This window comes from Setaria italica, chromosome II (genome assembly GCF_000263155.2).
Source record: "Setaria italica strain Yugu1 chromosome II, Setaria_italica_v2.0, whole genome shotgun sequence".
Classification (NCBI taxonomy): Eukaryota; Viridiplantae; Streptophyta; class Magnoliopsida; order Poales; family Poaceae; genus Setaria; species Setaria italica.
Genome location: NC_028451.1, coordinates 5,931,380 through 5,949,597, shown reverse-complemented (window position 1 = coordinate 5,949,597; position 18,218 = coordinate 5,931,380). Strand labels below are relative to the sequence as shown.

General features: G+C 46.8%; 3 protein-coding genes across 3 annotated transcripts; 2 read left to right on the top strand and 1 right to left on the bottom strand.

The window, feature by feature from the left end:
• Nucleotides 1-2,532: 2,532 nt before the first annotated feature.
• On the top strand, nucleotides 2,533-5,848 carry LOC101768726 (transcription factor BHLH094). The gene is made up of 6 exons (XM_004955679.3): nucleotides 2,533-3,007; nucleotides 3,893-4,093; nucleotides 4,304-4,369; nucleotides 4,509-4,577; nucleotides 4,646-4,717; nucleotides 5,372-5,848. The coding sequence occupies exons 1-6, from the start codon at nucleotides 2,738-2,740 to the stop codon at nucleotides 5,507-5,509; spliced, it is 816 nt and encodes a 271-aa protein (XP_004955736.1). The 5' UTR covers nucleotides 2,533-2,737; the 3' UTR covers nucleotides 5,510-5,848.
• A 1,724-nt stretch (nucleotides 5,849-7,572) lies between these two features.
• Nucleotides 7,573-14,429, top strand: LOC101768321 (DDT domain-containing protein DDR4). The gene is made up of 12 exons (XM_022824379.1): nucleotides 7,573-8,052; nucleotides 8,201-8,311; nucleotides 8,785-8,871; nucleotides 8,973-9,010; nucleotides 9,096-9,177; nucleotides 9,589-9,695; nucleotides 9,767-9,944; nucleotides 11,179-11,271; nucleotides 11,362-11,485; nucleotides 12,479-12,521; nucleotides 12,605-12,811; nucleotides 12,896-14,429. Exons 1-12 carry the CDS (start codon nucleotides 7,588-7,590, stop codon nucleotides 13,671-13,673), a joined length of 2,313 nt encoding a protein of 770 aa, XP_022680114.1. The 5' UTR covers nucleotides 7,573-7,587; the 3' UTR covers nucleotides 13,674-14,429.
• Nucleotides 14,430-14,936: 507 nt separating this feature from the next.
• On the bottom strand, nucleotides 14,937-18,010 carry LOC101767917 (HIPL1 protein). Its single transcript, XM_004955677.2, has 6 exons — nucleotides 17,816-18,010; nucleotides 17,573-17,730; nucleotides 16,719-17,501; nucleotides 16,395-16,611; nucleotides 15,901-16,070; nucleotides 14,937-15,761 (listed from the first exon to the last, which is right to left on the bottom strand). The coding sequence occupies exons 1-6, from the start codon at nucleotides 17,913-17,915 to the stop codon at nucleotides 15,111-15,113; spliced, it is 2,079 nt and encodes a 692-aa protein (XP_004955734.1). The 5' UTR covers nucleotides 17,916-18,010; the 3' UTR covers nucleotides 14,937-15,110.
• Between the last annotated feature and the right edge of the window lie 208 nt (nucleotides 18,011-18,218).

Sequence of the window (18,218 nt, the reverse complement as noted above, 5' to 3'; positions counted from 1 at the left end):
GAGGCCCCAGCGGGCTGGGTGGCACCAGATCCGAGCTTGCCGAAGCCGGATCTGCACACCACCAGCCTAGGGGCAACAGCTGCCGCCGGCACCTTCCACAGTAGCAACGGGAAAGGATGGGGGTAGGGGAAGATGTGGAGGGAGAGGAGGGGGCTTCGTGGGGGTTGATGAGCCCGCCGCTGCCCTCATTACGGCCCTACGGACTTCCGTGGTCAGCTTCGGCGGCGGCGAGGTGGGGACAAGGCGGGAGGTGGTGTTACGCGCGAGGGAGGCGGCAGTGCCCGAGTCACTCCTGGGGCAACGCGAGGGCCGATGCAGGTTTTCCGTCTAGACCCGATTGGAATTTTAGATCGTGCTACTAGATTCGACAATGAGCAACTCACCGTATTACCTTGCACGAGATAGTGTCGGAGCATAAAGCAACAAAGCCAAACAATGTTTTGTTGCTACAGTACAGGTGCAATGCTTTGCCTTAGCGTGCAAGCTACTCTCCTTTATTTCTTGCACGGCCTTATTAAATGGAATAATGCATTTTTTTTCTTTTTTCCCCTTTTCTTTCCGTTCGTCGCTACCAGCTGTCTGTTGTTTTCCTAAAAGCCATGAAAATGACCATCTAATCGAGTTTTATAATGGGATTCCCTTTATTACACTTGCTGGCCTTTGTGTTTCCCTGGCAAATCACGTGCTCGCCCATCACATGGCTTGCTGTTTGTATTTGCATGTGCGCTAAACCACTGCACTATTCTATTAACAAACAGCGGCTGTGTGTTCATTCTTCGTAAGAGCCGAAGCCCCCATTGGTAGAGCGCCTGCTGATCGAGCTGCTTCTTCATCTGAATGCATACTGGCTTTGTTTAATCAGCCGCACTGCTTGCCTGTAAAAGGAGGCTATAGTAGTCTTTCGTGCACGCGCTGCGCATGTGGCGTGCTGCACATCGCGACAGAGAGAGAGAGAGATCACAAGATTCAAGAAATGAGAATAGAATAAATCGGTGATCCATGGGACTTACGTACATTTGTCCATTTCGCGAAAGCAAAACGCTTAATGGGCCTTGCGAGGAGTACTATACATTTAGGCCTGGGCCCAAATACTTTTTAGGCCTTCTCACTGCTGAACTTGCTGGTCTGTTCATTCAGTTACAAATCCGGTGCACGTAATTTTTCAAAGAACAAACTTAGGATACGCTAAACTTTAGCAGTGTCACATCAGATGTTCGGATGCTAATTAGGAGAATACATAAGCTAATTATAAAATTAATTGCAGAACCTTGTGCTAATTCGCGAGATGAATCTATTAAGCCTAATTAATCCATCATTACCAATGGTTACTGTAGCACCACATTGTCAAATCATGGACTAATTAGGCTTAATAGATTCGTCTCGCGAATTAGACTCCATCTGTGCAATTAGTTTTTTAATCAGCCTATGTTTAATACTCCTAATTAGCATCCAAACATCCAATATGACAGGTGCTAAACTTTAGCACGAGGTATCCGAACGGGGCCTAAGTAAAGAGCTTACCGGATCAAGCCATGGATTATCAGTTAGATGTTGATCGGTAACAATAATATGCTCTGCGTTAATTAAAGGATACGATAAGATCTTTTATTTACCTTAGTCTAATAGTATTAGCAAAAGAAGATAAACCCGTCGAACCCAACCATGGGGGGCTGTGCCCCCCTCCCCGAATCCTCCTACCTGTGAAAAAAAAATTGAACCCCAATGTTGTTGCATGGTTAGCTCCAAAACTCATTAAGCTTAAGAATGCAAACGGATTTGTTCGCAAAAAATATAAGTATTAAGGATCCTAAAAAGCTGTTGCTCTAGCCATGGAGAACTATAAAAATCACAAAGCCAAAACATCGGAAGGAACGCTATATCGCCCCGCATGCCGCCAAGGTTCATGCTCATGTCACCATCGCTGACAATGATGAAGACCGAAAAGAATAAGAGAGCACCATGACAACACTCCCAATATGTTGGAGCTAGAGATTTTCTTCTATAATCGAAACATATATGTGTATGTAAATAATGCATCTTATCCTATTTTTCAGTCTACGAAGCGATGAACCTTTATGCTCATGTAATTTTTACTTTTATGAATTAATTTGTCGATAAGGTTGGTCAATTATCCGTGATTGCAATATTTGAGTCACATTATGTATGTCTCCACGAAGGATAGATTTCTCTCATGTTACTTATCCACTTGTTCAAATGCTCATCATGTTGTTTACGTGGCAATTGCAAAGGTTGATGAAGTGAGAACTTGTACTTTTTGCATGTACGATTTTTCACTCTTTCTTTACACCACATATAATGTGATTTTAAGGATCATGGATGAGTGTACGTACACACGAAGGGCGAAAACTCGGTTGAAGTTGCCCTTGAGTCCTTGACACGCAACGGCTTTGCCTCGAATCCGGTACGGACCCAAGCCTAGATCCCCATCCCCATCCTAGTGAGTACTAGCCACTAGCCAGCCAGCTAGCCCCATCAATGAATGTCCCGAATCCCAAACCCCACCGGCTTTTCAAATTTTTATTTCTCACTCGCATCGTATCCTTCGGCTCTCCTCGGTTCCTCTTCCTCCGGTCTTCTCTGACCTCTGACTCCGCGCCCACGCTGCCACTGCCAGCCATCCAGCTCCACCTCCCCCGATCTGGCCGCCCGGCGCTGCTCCCGCGCGCGGCCGAAACCCTAGAGCTCCCCACCTCGCCGCCCCCGCCGCCGGCGGCGCATGGATCCCGCAGCCTCGTCTGTGGTAGCCGCCGAGCTCTGGCGGCCGCCGCACCACCACCACCTCGCCCCCGCCGCCTCCGGCCCGCACCACGAGGCCTCCTCCGTCGTCACCACCGCCGACCGGAGCAACGGCGGACGCTCCGGCGGCGGGTCCAGCCGCAGGAGGCCGCGACGCGACGCGCCTGCAGCTGAGGAGGAGCCGTCCAAGCTCGCCTCCACCTCCGGCACCGCCGCCGCCAGCGGCGGCGGCGGCGGTGGCCGGGACTCGGTAGGGCTGGCTCCTCTCCTTCCCTCCCGCGTCGCATCGACTGTGATCCGTGTCTGGGTTGGTGGTTCTGGGAGCTGGATTTTAGCCTGTGGGAGTGCTACGCTGTGAATTGTAGCTTGGGCAAGCGCGCTGCCGTGATCTGCTCGTCCGTGCCATCGGATTTACCCTCGTTTCTGCTCGGCGGTGGCTCGTCGCAGTTAGGTCCGCTGTCAGTTCAAATCGAAGCAGGCCAAAGTGACTCGACTGGTTTGAGGATACTGAACCTCTGCCTTGCCGGTTGTTGCGTTACCTGCCGAAATCAATGGTCAATGCCATGTAGAATGGGGGTTGTGCTGAATGAGGTTCCAGTCAGGAGATGTACAGGGGAAGCGTGGACCATCGTTTGCAGGGATACATCACTATCCGCTTGGGCTCGATGTTGTTTAGTTTAGTGTAGGATGAGCTACTTTTTGCAGCTCTAGTCTGTAGCTTCTAGTCAAACCAATTGGTCCAGTATCGCTGTCATGGGTATGGAAATTTAGGTGGGTGCTGTCAAATAAGCTGAAACCACAGCCAAATAGGCAGGTGCAGCATTGCTGTTTTGTCTGACTATGTGAGCAACAGCGTGCAGTGGCTGGGTTCTGGGAGCTGTGGAGCACATGCTCTCTATATGGTGGTGGCACAGCTTTTGGTCTTCCTTCAAGTTACTGTAGCTGACTCACAAATTTCGATGCTTAAATTAAACTCATTCTTTGTTTCTTCAGTTACATGCATGCTCCGAGCATTTGTTTTACCTTTCTCTACTTGTCCTGGGTTGGGGCTGAATTTCCTTGGCATTTTAAATACACAAAGTAAAATGACAAGTATTTCAGTTCGGACGATTCATGTGTATATTCTTTTTCTTAGGCTGACCCAGAAATGGCAAAACGTTTGAAGAAGATGACATCTAGTGATGATAAAATAAGGACAGAAGTTGAAACAAATTCAGGCAATGCTAGCAAGTCTGTTGATAAAAAACCTGCACCACCAGAGCCACCAAAACAAGACTACATCCATGTGAGGGCTAGAAGAGGTCAAGCAACGGACAGCCATAGCCTTGCAGAAAGAGTAAGCTCTTACTGTTCGTCTGTTCGTATGGTCTTTTCACCCTTTACTCTTGGATATTTTCTTAATATTTTCTCACAAGACTATGATAGTAGTGACTAAGTTCTTACAGAGATTGGAATGCGCAACTGTTGTTATAGCCTTTTTATGTGAATTTGTAGTTATTCAGAATTTAAAATTAATACCTGATCAACTCAATGTGTGTACTGATAGGCACGACGAGAGAAGATAAGTGAACGGATGAAAGTTCTTCAAGATCTTGTCCCTGGATGCAATAAGGTACATGTCGAATTACCCCACAGATTCAAAATTTTGTGCTGTCATACTTTCAGTTCTCAATTATCATGTGCTCTGTCCTCTCAGAGTGCTTTTTTCAAGCTTCTGCTGTAAACATTATACTTTTTTTTCCATTTGTCAGGTTATTGGGAAAGCATCAGTCCTTGATGAGATAATAAATTACATCCAATCTCTACAGCGTCAAGTGGAGGTATGTGATCTCGTGCTGTGAAGTTGTCTTGCATATGTTCAATTTACTAATTTACCTGTTCTCTACAGTTTTTGTCCATGAAGCTTGAAGCGGTTAATGCCCATGTGAACAGTGCAACTGGGTCTTTCCCATCTAAAGATGTAAGTATACTTACGAATAATTAAACCTTAGCTGGTAGGATCCTTGATAAAAAGTTTAGTCTAGGACTCTAGGGTGAATCAATGCACATCTTGTTTTCTGCACGCGCAGCATATTAGCTCAAAGTAACCTGACCTCGTTACCCCTATTTGCATTTACATGTATTGCAACTATGGTTGGTATCTCAAGCTGCATCACTCTATATTATTAATAAACCTTCAGCAGCAGAAAAATATTGATTTTCTTTTCTGATTTTGAAGCTTTGCACTCTTTATGGTTTTAGAGTCATTTGATGACCTATGTGAACCATTCAAAACTGTGTTGGTCGTGACATGTTCCTAGATGCATATGCACAATTCGTAGCTGAAGCAAAGTAACGACATTATGCTTTTTCAAACCAAATGGTTAGAACTTGTCATCCCATCTTATTGAGTTTTTTTTTTCAGTTTTATTCATGCTACATCATAATGGGGTCATAAATTTTGGTAAATATGTGACAAGCTGCTGCTGAAAATTCTAGATTCTAGGATCATTACGTTGTTGAAATGGCATACTAGTTTCTTTGAGTTTTATGCTCGTCCTTGGTCTTCTGTTAAATGGGCCTTGAAGCTAACACAAAAGGTTCAATAAGGTTCACTGGTGCCACGTTCTTGCAGTTTGATGCTCCAGCTCCGCCTTATAGTACGGCACCTGGTCTGACATTCGATCCACACACACCAAGGGAATACCCTCAGGCCTTGACATCAGACTGGCTTCACATGCAGATTGGCAATACATATGAAAGAGTGACATAAATAAAACAAGGAGACCAACAAAACAAAATTCCTCGTGGTCGCTAATAAATAGTACCGGGATCAATCAAGTCCACGGACCACGGTGCTAGGTTTAATTCTTTTTTCCAGGTTATCATGTCGCCAAAGTTCTTTTATTCCTAATTTGGGGGCATAGTGCCATAGATGCATTCCACGTTTCTGTAGGAGCAAGCACTGTCTTTCATTATTTCCATCAGCTTCTTTGTACGGACTTTGCAACATGCATGTATGATGTATCCTGGGAAGTTTTTGTAGCTCAGATTGGTACACGAAAAGATGGAAATTCTGTTGTATGCCTATGATGTTGCACAGTTTGAGCCTTTGAGGCTTCACGAATGTTTGCTTTGGGCAAAACCGATTTCTTGCTTCTGAGGGTAGCGGAGGTTTGCTAGAAGGGATTTTCAGGAGTACCTCCTATTTGCTTCTGGTTTGCTTTTGGTGAGTTTCTCATGAACATCTGCGATGTTCACTGCCAAAGATACTCGTGCTGTCAAGACTAGTGATTTTTTTTTCCGGTCAAGCTATTTCTGTTCACTGAACTCGCAGGTCGGCGAGGGATTCAACGAAATTTCAATGTTCCATGATGCCGTGGCATCTGATTCTCATCCATCCATGAACTGAAAGCCACAACCGTAAAGCCAGTTTCTCAGCGATGTCTGAGCCACCTTTTTGACTCGCACGAAATGCGCACCAGCCGAGTCGTTTTCGCAGACGCTGCAGCTGTTTGGTCGGAAATTAGCAGGACGAAACGAGCTGGGTGGATCCGCTGCCTTTCCTGGTGCCTTCTGACTTCTGAGTTGTGTGGCCACGGCCATGAGGAGCCGAAATGGTGCACCGAGCTGCAAATGCGAGGAAGTGCTCAGAGCTAATGCTTTCTCGCCGTGTTGAGAGATACTGGATCTGATGACTTCCCTCGTCTTTTCTGGCTTGGTTTCCAGATCAGATGCTCGGGGTAGGCTGGCCAAAGCAAAAGCCTTCTCGGTCTCAGATTAAGGCTCGTCGTATAGGGCTGCCATGTTATAACCTTTGCAAATGTTGGATTGACCTTTGCGCTCAGATGCGAATGGAATTATTGTTACCCTCTAGCTTTGTACATTCTTCCATCCAAATAAGATAAGTCAAATTTTAGAGTTAACTTTGCAAAGCTACTCATAGTTTGAAAAAAAAATAGTGTCACAAAACTATGCGCTCCTGATATATCGCCACAAAATTATGTAACAACATTTCTAAAAACTTCCAATGCAAAACTACATCTAGTGTGCAATGCATCAACAATGGATCCAAAAGGCGTCCCTGTAAATAGTTCAGGACTGATGGGGCTCGAACCCGCAGCTTCATTCACCTATGTTGCCATGGTCATTTGGGTGGCCGTCTCACCAACGATCATGTTGGTCTAATGCTAGTTCCCAGTGACTTTATGCTGCGTCCAACTCGTGAAGACAAGCTTCTTGTTGGCCTTGTATGTATGCAATAATGCGACCAGCAAAATGATTGTTCTTGATGAAATATGGTTCGTCATATAATCCACTTTACCCTTTTGTCATTACAGATTTAAAATTAATCAAAAGAAGTTTGACTTATTTAAAGGAAGCGGAACATAATTTGAAATTTGAAATGGAAGGAGTACTTCTTTCGTCCCGTGGTACCCACAAAGTTCATCACCAACATAAAAATAAGGATTTTCATTTCAGGAGTTTCCCAGATATGTTGCCGTATTTAAAGTTGTTTCCGCGCTGTATACGAACTACTCCTTATACATCATTAATTCATTATCACAACCATATAGTTCACAAACGAAAATCACGAACAAGAAACCCAATCCAAACTCCAACGAGCCCCGCAGGCCGCAGCCCCAAGCCCCCAACGGCCAACGGGCCAACCCAACGCACCCGCCGGCTCGCGCGTCACACGAGCCCTGGCCGCGGCCGGACCCCAATTCTTCACGTTGACGGCTTGACGCCACGCCCCTCGGGTCGCCTTTCCCATCCTGCCCCTCTCCTCTCACCTCTACCACGCGGAATCCCATTTTTACCCTTCCCCACCTCCGCTCCCCTCCTCCCATGGCCTCCGCCTCCCCCTCCCCGCCCGCCGCTTCCCCCTCCGACCCAAACCCTAACCCTAGCCCCGGCGCAGATCCCCGATCTGATCCTTCCCCCATGCCCGACGCCGCCGGCGGTGCCTCTCCCGCCTCCCCGGAGAAGCGGGAGGAGGAGGAGGAGGAGGCGGAGGCGCCGCCGGGGAAGGCGGGGAAGCGGGCGGCCCCGCCGGCGGAGGAGGAGCAGCAGCCGACCCCGCGGAAGACGCGCCTCCCGCGCGCGTGCAACAACAAGCCCAAGCCCCCGCCGCCGCCGCCGCCCGAGCGGCCGCGCCGGCGCGCGGCGGCGGCGGCGGCGGCGGGCGCGGACGACACGCCGCAATGCCGCGTGGTTACGCCGCTCGTGTTGGAGCCCGTGGCGCCCGCGGAGCTGCCCCGCTGGCGGCTCCGCTGCATGTGGGAGCTCGGCTCCGTCCTCAACTTCCTCCACGTGCGTGCTTCCTGGCTCCCGTGCTCCCCTTGTCCCTCCCCGGCGCCTTGCTCTGGACCTTGGGGAGCTTAGGTTCTGTTCCGTGCTGTGGGCTTTGGAGATAGGGTTAGGGTTTGACGCCGCTGTGGCACTGTTTTGCTTGCTGCAGGTGTTCCGGCCTCTGCTCAACATCACTGCGGAGTTCACGGCCGAGGACCTCGAGGCGGCGCTTATCACGCCCAACGAGACCCTAGACGATGTGCACATGCCGCTGCTAAAGGTAAGCTCCTTGGACGTCAGTTTGTTTGATGCTGTTTCCCCTATTCCTCTATCTTCCTGTGTGTGGGGGTTGTGGGTTGTGCGCTCTTGCTGTTCATCAGTTCATGATCAAATGTATTAAAGATGTGTTAACTTTTCCCTGCTAGAACTAAAATTTGTCGGTTAGCTTGCATTCCAATGTCACTGAGTTTCGATGCTGCCTTCAGTTTATAGTAGCTTTTATTCATTTTTACGCTTTTTTTGTGCTCATGCAAAGTCACTTGCTCAATAGGTTTATGACTTCAATATACTTTGTTATGTATTAGATCATGTTTTTGTAATGATCATGCATGTTAGGAACTCTATTAGTGTCCTCCTGTTTTATTAGTGTTCTCCTGTTTTCTTAGAGCCCCTTAGACAGTTCATTTTTTGGTACATTGTTTGCCATGCAACAGTTGTCTTCAATTCTCACATGCTTATTGATCATACCTGCAGTCGATTCCTCCGGTAACTCGCATGGCCATGGGGCGTGGAACCTGGGTGACCGTCCTGTGTAGAAAGCTGAAGGATTGGTGGCATTGGGTATATGACTATATATTCCCTGTTGCAAACAATTCTGGATAAATGCGATTATGGTATATGGTATTCCATTTGGTTGAAGCTAATAAAGGTCTAAACTGCAGGTTGCAGAAGGTGATCTTCCAATAGTTGCATCCCATGGGTTAGTTCAGCACACAAGACATGTTTTATTAAACTCTGCGCTGCAATTTCATATAGATGATTTCTCCAATGTTTTCATCTTGCAGAACTGAAATTGAAACGTACAAGACACTAGAGCCGGCGACTCGTTTAGTGATTTTGAAAGCTATATGTGATATTCGTGTTGAGGTAAGTTTGCCAAGAATAGACATTTTAGCCTTTATGTTTGTATACTCTTGCCTCATTTCTTGTGTTTGTAGTACAGTCGGAGTTGTGTACAGCAATTTCAATTGAGTGAGTCCCAGCGTTGCTGGTTCAGTTATTAGGAAAGCCTTTTTCCTTATAGTGGGTAAATATCAGCACGATTAATATCCACACACTTGTTGTGTTTTCAAACATTAGGTGGTATGGACTTGTGAAAGTTTAAAGAGACTGCTAGAAAAGACTTTTCTATGAATCATAATTTTTTCAGCAAGTGTATTAAGTTCCTTTGACATTAGCTGATTGGTATGTGTATGGAAATAGGTTGCAATGTTTCTTTGAAATTAGCTGCAAGTTACTTTTTCATAACATACCTGACTATCAGGCATAATTTCGCAGCAAGATGATATTCGGAATTTCATCGACAGTTCCCTCAAGCAAGGCCATGACCTATCTACCTTCCGTAAAGAACGGATTGGTGGAGATTCCCTTGGAATCTCATACTGGTGGGTAGAATTATTTATCTTGAATTGAAAGATTTTTTTGTTTTGATTTCATGCAAAGGCATGCAAAGCAGGTATGAAGATGATGAGATTCTCGGACATAGATTGTATCGTGAGATTAGACGGGTGGAACAGGTCAAGAAGGAGCCAGGAAAGAGATCCAGGGGAAAAGGAGGATCTTCAGCTATTTCAGTTGTGTCCTATCAGTGGGAAACTGTCGCGTCAAACTTTGATGAGTTTGATGATGTTGCAGTAAGTTTTGACTTTGAGTTCCTCATGTCTGCCCCACAGAGTGAATTATTAAGTGCCATCCCCCCTGTTATTGTTATAAAATGTAGATAGTGTTGATTGTTTGTGATGTATTTTAATTTTATCATGTAACGTTTGGAAAATTATATGCTGGATATGAGGATTATGAATTGTGTTTTGTTCTGTCATACCAAAATACCTGTTGGCAATAGTTTACACTTAGATGTCCACAGAAATGAGGTTTCTTCCTTAGTTTCTTTGCACCACTTTATTTGGTTATTTTCACTTCAGAGAAATAGTAATGTGCAAAGCTAGGAGATGGCAAAGAACATTCTATCCCAAAATAGAGGGAACAATGGTGGAGGTAGAACTTGTTTATCAGCCAAATTTCATATTTTAAATTGATTTGCATAAGGATTAATAAGATGATTCAGTGGAAAATACAACAATGAAATAAAATGTGCTTACTTTGTTTTGCTATAATTTCCTCCTTTTTTTCTATTTCTCCTTTCTTATGTTAAACTGAAGCATTTTTCCCAGTGTACATAGATATTTATAGATCCCTGCTTTAGAATTTTGTCGGTCTTTTGTGTACATGTTATATGTGATCATGTACGACTTGGAAGTTAGGCTGCTTGTTGAGATTTGGAACCCCCACATCTTTTTTCCTTTGTTTCACTAGTGAGTTTATATTATTCATGTACAACAATTTTTTTTTTACGCAAGATGACCCATATTTTATTTCTTCAGCAACGGAATTACATAAGTTCCAACCACGACCCATATGCAAGATAAAAAAATGGAAACATTTCCAGCTTTCTGGTAAATAGCACATTATTAGCGTCAATGTGGCCAGGGTACATGAGCTTTCTAAAGTATTTCCCTAATAATTGAATTTGCATAAGATTATTAGAATCATTCCCCACCTATCGTTTCATTGTTTGCACAGTGCATATGTTGTAGACCATGTTCATGCCAGCCAAGTTATACTCATATCCTGCAACCCATGCGTCGGCAATCTAAATAACGTGTCAATATTTGCATAGTGTTCTTGTTGTAAGTGTAACCATTGGCTGGGTAGCTTCCATGATTGAACAGAGTATAGCTACTTGGACTAAAATGTGGGTATGCCATTAGTCAGATGCTACTATTGCCTGAATATCATATGTTTGCATTCTTATCTGTTTACAATGTGATGTCTATTGATATTAGCTGATTTATGTCATTTGCTGTTTAGGAAAAACTCTTTTCAAGCCGGAACAGGACAGAGGTTTCCCTTGGAAAGAAGCTGAAGATCGAATATCTTCCAGAGATAGAAAAGATCCATAAAGTGCGTGGCTCATTCAACTCAGCCTAGTAGATTTATTATGCTAGTGATCATTTTTCTAGCCCCTTAATCAACCATTTCTGATTCACGCAGAAGAAAGAGAGGTTGCTCAAAAAGCAACAAAGAGAAGCCCTCCTCCTTGATAGCTACTTGACATCAGATGGTCTTACGACTGGTCGCTCTCTCCGTGATAGAAAGCCTGTGACTTACACATTTGGTAAGCTCAAGTACTGAATTAAGCTTTTTGGGGTCAAACTGCTTTTGTCTGAGTGGAAATTAGCAGAAATGCTTAGCTGGCATGTGACCCCAGGTCTTATTTGTCAGGTCACACTGGATGGTATTTTTAATTTAACATCTTAGTGATGGTTCTGCTTTTTTCCATGTTGTTTTGAGTTAACCTTAAGTGCTTCTCATTGATTAACACCTCAGTTATTATCTCGGTTGGATGCCCGAATGACATTTCGCCATTTATCATTGTTATATCAATGCCCTTGTTGGCATCCCGAGCGTAATTACTTGTTAGTATGAGTTGTTGGTTGTTAACAGCAGACTCAATGCCATAATGGTAGCGTAAATGCAAATCTTTAGCAGTATAACAAAGCTTGAGTTTAAGTGGATCCATGGCATCCTGACCTATATTGATCAAGTAGGAAGGCTGCAATTTAAGGTTGGACTGCTCTTATAAAATATGTTGGTGTTCAGTGGCACGTCACTTGATAATGTACTCATCTAAATCCCTCCTATTGTTGGGAAATAAATTGCTTATTGAAATGTACTCAATAGCATAGGTGTAACTGCTGAAAGAAAAGAAAAGAATAGATGATTTTGACTGTAGTTTAAATTGCTTATTGATATGTTGGCCCAACTTCCAGCTAAATTCTAAGTTGGGGTTCGGTACGAAATTATCTGGATTATTAAACGATAGCTGAAACTAACTGAGATTAATACAAACCATGTGGACACTCCATTTTTTTTCCTGGTCCTGAATGCTCATACACTTCTGTTCTTGATGGTTGCTTATCTTTTCAGTCTAATCATTTAATTATTTGGTTAATTTCATCATCTGTCTAGTTGCAAGGTTTGAGTCTGTTTATACAATCAAATGACATTGATGGTTGGAATATGCCTTTTCAGTCTAACCATTTAATTATTTGGTTAATTAATTTTACCGTCTGTTTTGTTACAAGGTTTGACTTTGTTTATAATGCAGATGATTTTGATCGCTCAATAAATGAAGCCATCAAAATTACAAAGTATGGAAATGATTTCTTCTTGATATGTCTTATTCAGAAGGAATATAAACTACAGTGTAATCATCTCTTGCATTCTCGTACAGGAAAAGAGAGGAGAACTCAGCTGAGCCTGTCACTACTACTACTACCACCAATAGAAGGGTGCTTCCTCTGAGATCAGAGGCACCAAGCAATGGAAAGTTAAATGGTCCCTCACCAACAGCCAACGATTCATTTGACGGGAATTCTTCGAAGTCGGATGACTACCGAGACAGTGATGGTGAACAAGAAAATGAGGCACTTGATCGCAGGTACCTATCTTAGCATATGTATATGGTGTTTGTTATTGCCCTACTCATGGTAATGGGCTCATGAACGTTTATATTGTGTCACAGCAACCGCCGGAGGAAAAGATCTCAGAGGTACACACAAGATTTTGTTGAAGCTGTCTCGGATATTGATCCAAATTTTGACAGCGATGATGATATCATGGGAGAGGCAGTGTATGATGAGGAATACCTGAGAAGTCGTAAACAGCAGAAGGCATCGAGTGCTTCTGAAGAGGATGAAGAGTTCCGGTTGGAAGAAGATGCTGAAGATGATGATGAAGAAGAAGAGGAATATTCGTTGAGTACCAGTGAAGATATTGAGCCACAACAGCATAAAAAATTGGAAACACGTGGCCGGCGAGGTTCCAAGTTGAGATCTGTTGATGAAATCCAGAGCGGTCTCAGACGCAGCAAGCGCTCTTCACGTCCTCGTATTAACTATCGGCAATATGATTTTTCAGACTCGGATACAGAGCCAGGAAAGGCAAGGAAATCTGATGCATCAGATCCTGATGCTGGCTCTGATGCAGAGAATGATATGGAACTCTCGACGTCAAGTCAAGAGCAAGAGGAGGAAGAAGAGGATGATAGTCCTGATGAGCAAAACGGTAATAATGTGAATGATAAAATGGAGGAGGACCATGCTGTAGCAGAAAATAAAGTAGAACCAGATGAGCAGCAGGAGCAGCAACAGCAGCAGCCTGTAGAGAAGATGGACCATGCTCCCAGCAGGGAAAGTGAAAGTGTAGGGAGAACATTCCTAGATCTAAATCAGCTTGCACCTGGAGGTGGCTTTGATGATGGGCCAAGCCTGACAGTGAAAGATGACATGGATAACAGTTAGGACATAAGTTTTTTGATACATTTGAATGCTGGTGGCTGGTATTCCGACTTCCGAGTATGGACAGATCAATGGGCTTGTAATGAATGGTGCGAGAATATATTGGTGGTTTGAGCTGATAGCTTCATTGATTTGCAGTAACAGGAGAGGCGAGGTTCCACTGGAAGTGGGTTTGAGCTTCTTCAAATGTTATCCGAGTGCTATTTCATACTTGGAAGCCATGAGGAAGTTTTGCTTTTGGTTATGTACACTACATGAAGGGCGCGCATCAATGGACCGCTGCTGTATTATGGCCAGACTAATTGATGCTGCATTGCGGCCAGTTCTGTAGGCTATAACTTTATTGCCTCCGTTTATTTAGTTTTAGGCGCGTGATGCCAATGAGAATATGGAGGAAATCTGTACACTGAGTGCAGTCCATCGGCATTTGTGAAACTTTTTCCACATGTAGATTGTAGCTTTAAGGTTGAACAGGATTAGTTCTGTATCTATATCTGACAACCTGATTTGTTTGGTCACCTGTGTAGCTGACTTTGAACTGCCCCTCTCAGATGCATCGGCTCTTCTCATTCGCCCTAGATGGAGAAGGCACTGCATGTATTAAGCTGATGTTGCCTTTGGATGCATCCATTGCATTGTATCGCTGGTCTGGACAATGCTATATGGCCACTAAATTTTGGGGATGTTCTTTTGTGCAGTCTCTTATGAAGGCAAGAGCAAAATTATGCAACATAGAGTTTCATTCAGTACCACAACCAACATGATGTGAAATGTTTGGTCGCTTGTAAGGTTCATCTGTGTACTGTATAGTTCCTCATGCCATATTTCTACCCCTCGAACTTATAGCTCTGTGTTCACTATTTGCTTTTATTTCAGCTAGACATCGTGGTTTCTAGCTTTATAATTCCCAGCTGAAATAAACAACCAGCTTTTAACCTCAGATTTCACAATCCAGCTTGCCAAAATGTTTCATAATTCAACAGTCAACTCTCACATCAGCTTTTGCTTACTCACTATGCTATTGTGTCGACATGTAAGTGAGAAAAAAGGCATCAAGGCCTCAGCTTTCCACAATAGTGTATTTGCTTTTTTCGTCAATGAAAAGTTAAAAGTGGAAGTTTTTAGACATGGCACGGAAGTTTTAATTGGATTTTGGAGAAATTGTCTAAAATTAGTTTTTGCATGTTTCGGTGTTAGGGTTTACCAGGAAGTTTCAAGAGTTTGTTCCAAATATGTCTCGCAACAAAAGGACCAGGTGGCTACTCATTAGTGGAAGAAACCCTCAGGAATTTGAGATGTTTCACCATAATTGACACAGGAAATTGTAAATTATCCCTAAAACAAAATCAAATATTAACTGCTGCACATACAATTATCATACATACCATCACGACGACACAAATCACTCTCAACTCAAAAAAGCAACATCACACACACTTCTCAAACGCTCATCAAGCTCAGCAAGGCGAGCAGCGCGCCCGCCATCAGCGCCGCCAACGCCGCCGGAGCGCGCGCCCTGACCGCCGAGCTCGGCGCCGCGCCGGGCGACGGCGACGACGACGCGCCCGGCGTCGAGCTCTTGACGGGGCACGCGTAGCCGCACTGGGCGGGGTCCACCACCCGGTACACGCCCTTGCTGGTGAGCAGGTACACGTCCCTGGCGTTGTCCTCGCCGAAGGAGAAGATGTATCCCAGCGACGGCAGCGCGCTCCCGGCGGCGACGTCGCAGGGGATCGGCGAGCTCTTGGAGCAGCTGAACTTCAGGTCGGTCACGTTGTAGACGCCGCTGCCCTCCGGCGACTCCGCGCCGGCCCACATCGACTTGGCGTAGAGGTCGGCGTAGAGGTACCTGCCGTTGAGGCACGGGTCGACGGTGGAGCGGTAGACGTAGCCGCCGATGATGGAGGCGGAGCCGACGTTGTTGTTGACGGCGTTGTGGTGGTAGCCCATGACGGGGCTGATGGCGTTGATGGAGGCGGCGGAGGTGTTGCCGCCGGGGGTGGAGAGAGGCGTGTACGGCAGCGGGCCCTCGAACACGCGCCACCCGTAGTTGCCGCCCTTCGTGATCAGGTCCACCTCCTCGTACGCCGCCTGCAAAATCAAATGTTCCAGAATCTAGTGATCAGAGCAAAGGTGATGACTTTGATTCAGAGAAAAGAATCGAATGGGCCAGAATCCAGTGATGATTTTGATTCAGAGCAAGGAGCAACAAGATTATAAAAGAGTTTACCTGGCCGACGTCGGCGCAGTACATGTAGGACGGCTTGCCGGAGTCGAAGCTGCATCGCCATGGGTTCTTGAAGCCGATGGCGAAGACCTCCGGCGCGAAGCTGGAGTCAGTGGAGGAGGGGTTGTCCTTGGGAATGCTGTAGCTTCCCCAGCCGGCAGTGGTGTTGCCACCTGCAGATATATAGTAGAGCTCTCTTGTCAAGTCAGATTCAGAGCTCGCCACCAGATCACGGTCACGGCATCGACCAGACATGGACAAAGTTCTGATGAAGATGGATAATTTAATTTGCAGAGCGAGATGCATTCTTGAGGACACACGGTCAGTCCTAAATTTCACTTTGATATCAGAGTCGATTTAAAAAAAAATCAAAGGCCACTCTTTTGGACCACTGCGATGGTAAATTTTGATTTTTTTTTTACTTCTTAACCCTATTATGGATCAAGTTCCTGACGCAGTAGTAAAAAAGTTGAGTTTGAGGGTCGAGATCGATTTACTTGGCATAGTGTTGACGTCGATCCGGAGGATCTTGCCGAGCAGCGTCTTCTTGTTCTGCGCGAAGTTCCAGGGGTCGCCGACGCTGCCGCCGTCGCCCATGGCGAAGTACATGTAGCCATCGGCGGGGCTGAAGAGGATCTGCCCGCCGTGGTGCGTCGTGAACGGCAGCCCTAGCGTCATGATCCTCCTCACCTCCACCGGGTTCGCCGAGGTCGCCTGAGCAGGACACGGCGAGCAAACAAAACGGCACATCAGTCATCGGCGCGCGCGCACCGCCGCCGGCGACGGCCACGTGGATGAGGAGCAATCGATCGGATATATACCTTCGCCGGCGTGCCGGAGGTGGCGTTGGCGGTGTACTCGGCGATGACGCTCTGGTACTGGCACGGCTGCGCGCCGTTGTCGGCGCCGAGCTTGGCCGGGTCGCAGCCGAAGTCGGAGTTGCAGGCGCACCGCCCGGCGCACGACGCCGACTGCGTCTTGTCGCAGTTGTAGGAGACGAAAAAGCGGCCGTTGGTGGCGAAGCCCGGGTGGAAGGCGAGCCCCATGAGGCCGAACTCGTTGTCGAAGTGGACCTCGTCGGTGATGTCGAGGAACGGGCTGGCCACGTCAATCCCCAGCGTCTTGCCGGAGCCCTGCGCCGGCACGGTGGCGAGGAACACCTTGCCGGCCTGGTTGCTCAGGAACACCCGGTTGGACCCGTCCGGGTGCGCCGCCATGTTGAGGTACGAGCCGTTGCCGATGCGCTCCAGGCACATGCCGTTCAGCGGCAGCGCGGGGCGGGTGGCGTTGAACGCCGCGCCGCCGCCGTCGAGGCACGGCGACTTGGCGGCGCCGCCGCCGCCCAGCGCGCTGCAGAATTCGCCAGCCGACTGCCACAAGTCGGTGAGCTTCGGCGCCGCCGCCCCGCCCTTGGGGGCCTGGAACGGCGACCCCGGGATGCGCACGTCCTTGCAGGTGTCCCACACCTGCGAGCAGTAGTCCGTCGTTGCCGCTGCGGGCTTCGTGCTCAACCGGCTCGACACGCCGGTGGTGCTGCACAGCAGCGGCACCGTCCGCGACGTCGTCGTGACGGTGAACAGCTCGCCGGCGTACGGGTTGCATCTCTGCAAGCACAAATGCTTGATGAGCTCCAGAACGCCCCTAAAGAAATCCATGGAATCGAGACCGGCCGTACAGCGCAGAGGATGTTCTTGACGATGTCGCCGCACGGCGTGCCGGAGATGTTCATGGCGGCGAACTGCTTCTGGACGGCGGCGTCGTCTGTGGCGTTGCAGCAGGAGGTGCCGTTGTAGCCGCAGAAGGAGAGGGACCCGTTGATCGTCCTTGGGAACGCTGCTCGCCATGATCACAAGCATCAGTTGCAACTCACAACAAAAGATCAAGACAACAATTGCCAGAAATTGCAAGGGCAGCATACAAGAATCCATGCACAATTGCGCGCAATGGCCATCCCTGACGGCGACGAGGAGTAGCACGGCGGTGGCGAGCACCGCCCCGGTCACCGTCGACGGTCTCATGGCGCCTCGGAGAGGAGGGGGAAGTGTGGAATGGCTTCAGAGGTAGAAATGGTGAGCTACAACTTGGCCTTTATGGAGGCAGGCAGGCATTGACCAAGAAGAACTGGGATCAATGGGACAACCAAGTGGCTGTTTGAGTACGATTAAATTTTGAAGTTCACATGCCGGATGGTGACAAGTACTTGTATATATGATATCAGCTGAGATGGGGATTGGTATATGCTCAATCATGCGATTAAACAAACTCAGAGGGTCTCCTGCATCCAGAGGGGACAAATGTACCTGTTTAGATTGCGAAAGTGA

Coding starts and splice junctions, on each gene's coding strand:
- LOC101768726 (XM_004955679.3), top strand. CDS start 2,738: ATGGATCCCGCAGCCTCGTCTGTGGTAGCCGCCGAGCTCTGGCGGCCG. Junction 4,578..4,645: donor CTCTACAGCGTCAAGTGGAG/GTATGTGATCTC, acceptor TGTTCTCTACAG/TTTTTGTCCATGAAGCTTGA. Junction 4,718..5,371: donor GGTCTTTCCCATCTAAAGAT/GTAAGTATACTT, acceptor ACGTTCTTGCAG/TTTGATGCTCCAGCTCCGCC.
- LOC101768321 (XM_022824379.1), top strand. CDS start 7,588: ATGGCCTCCGCCTCCCCCTCCCCGCCCGCCGCTTCCCCCTCCGACCCA. Junction 8,053..8,200: donor CCGTCCTCAACTTCCTCCAC/GTGCGTGCTTCC, acceptor TGCTTGCTGCAG/GTGTTCCGGCCTCTGCTCAA. Junction 8,872..8,972: donor TGAAGGATTGGTGGCATTGG/GTATATGACTAT, acceptor TCTAAACTGCAG/GTTGCAGAAGGTGATCTTCC.
- LOC101767917 (XM_004955677.2), bottom strand. CDS start 17,915: ATGAGACCGTCGACGGTGACCGGGGCGGTGCTCGCCACCGCCGTGCTA. Junction 17,731..17,815: donor GCAATTGTGCATGGATTCTT/GTATGCTGCCCT, acceptor CATGGCGAGCAG/CGTTCCCAAGGACGATCAAC. Junction 16,612..16,718: donor CCTCCGGCACGCCGGCGAAG/GTATATATCCGA, acceptor TGTCCTGCTCAG/GCGACCTCGGCGAACCCGGT.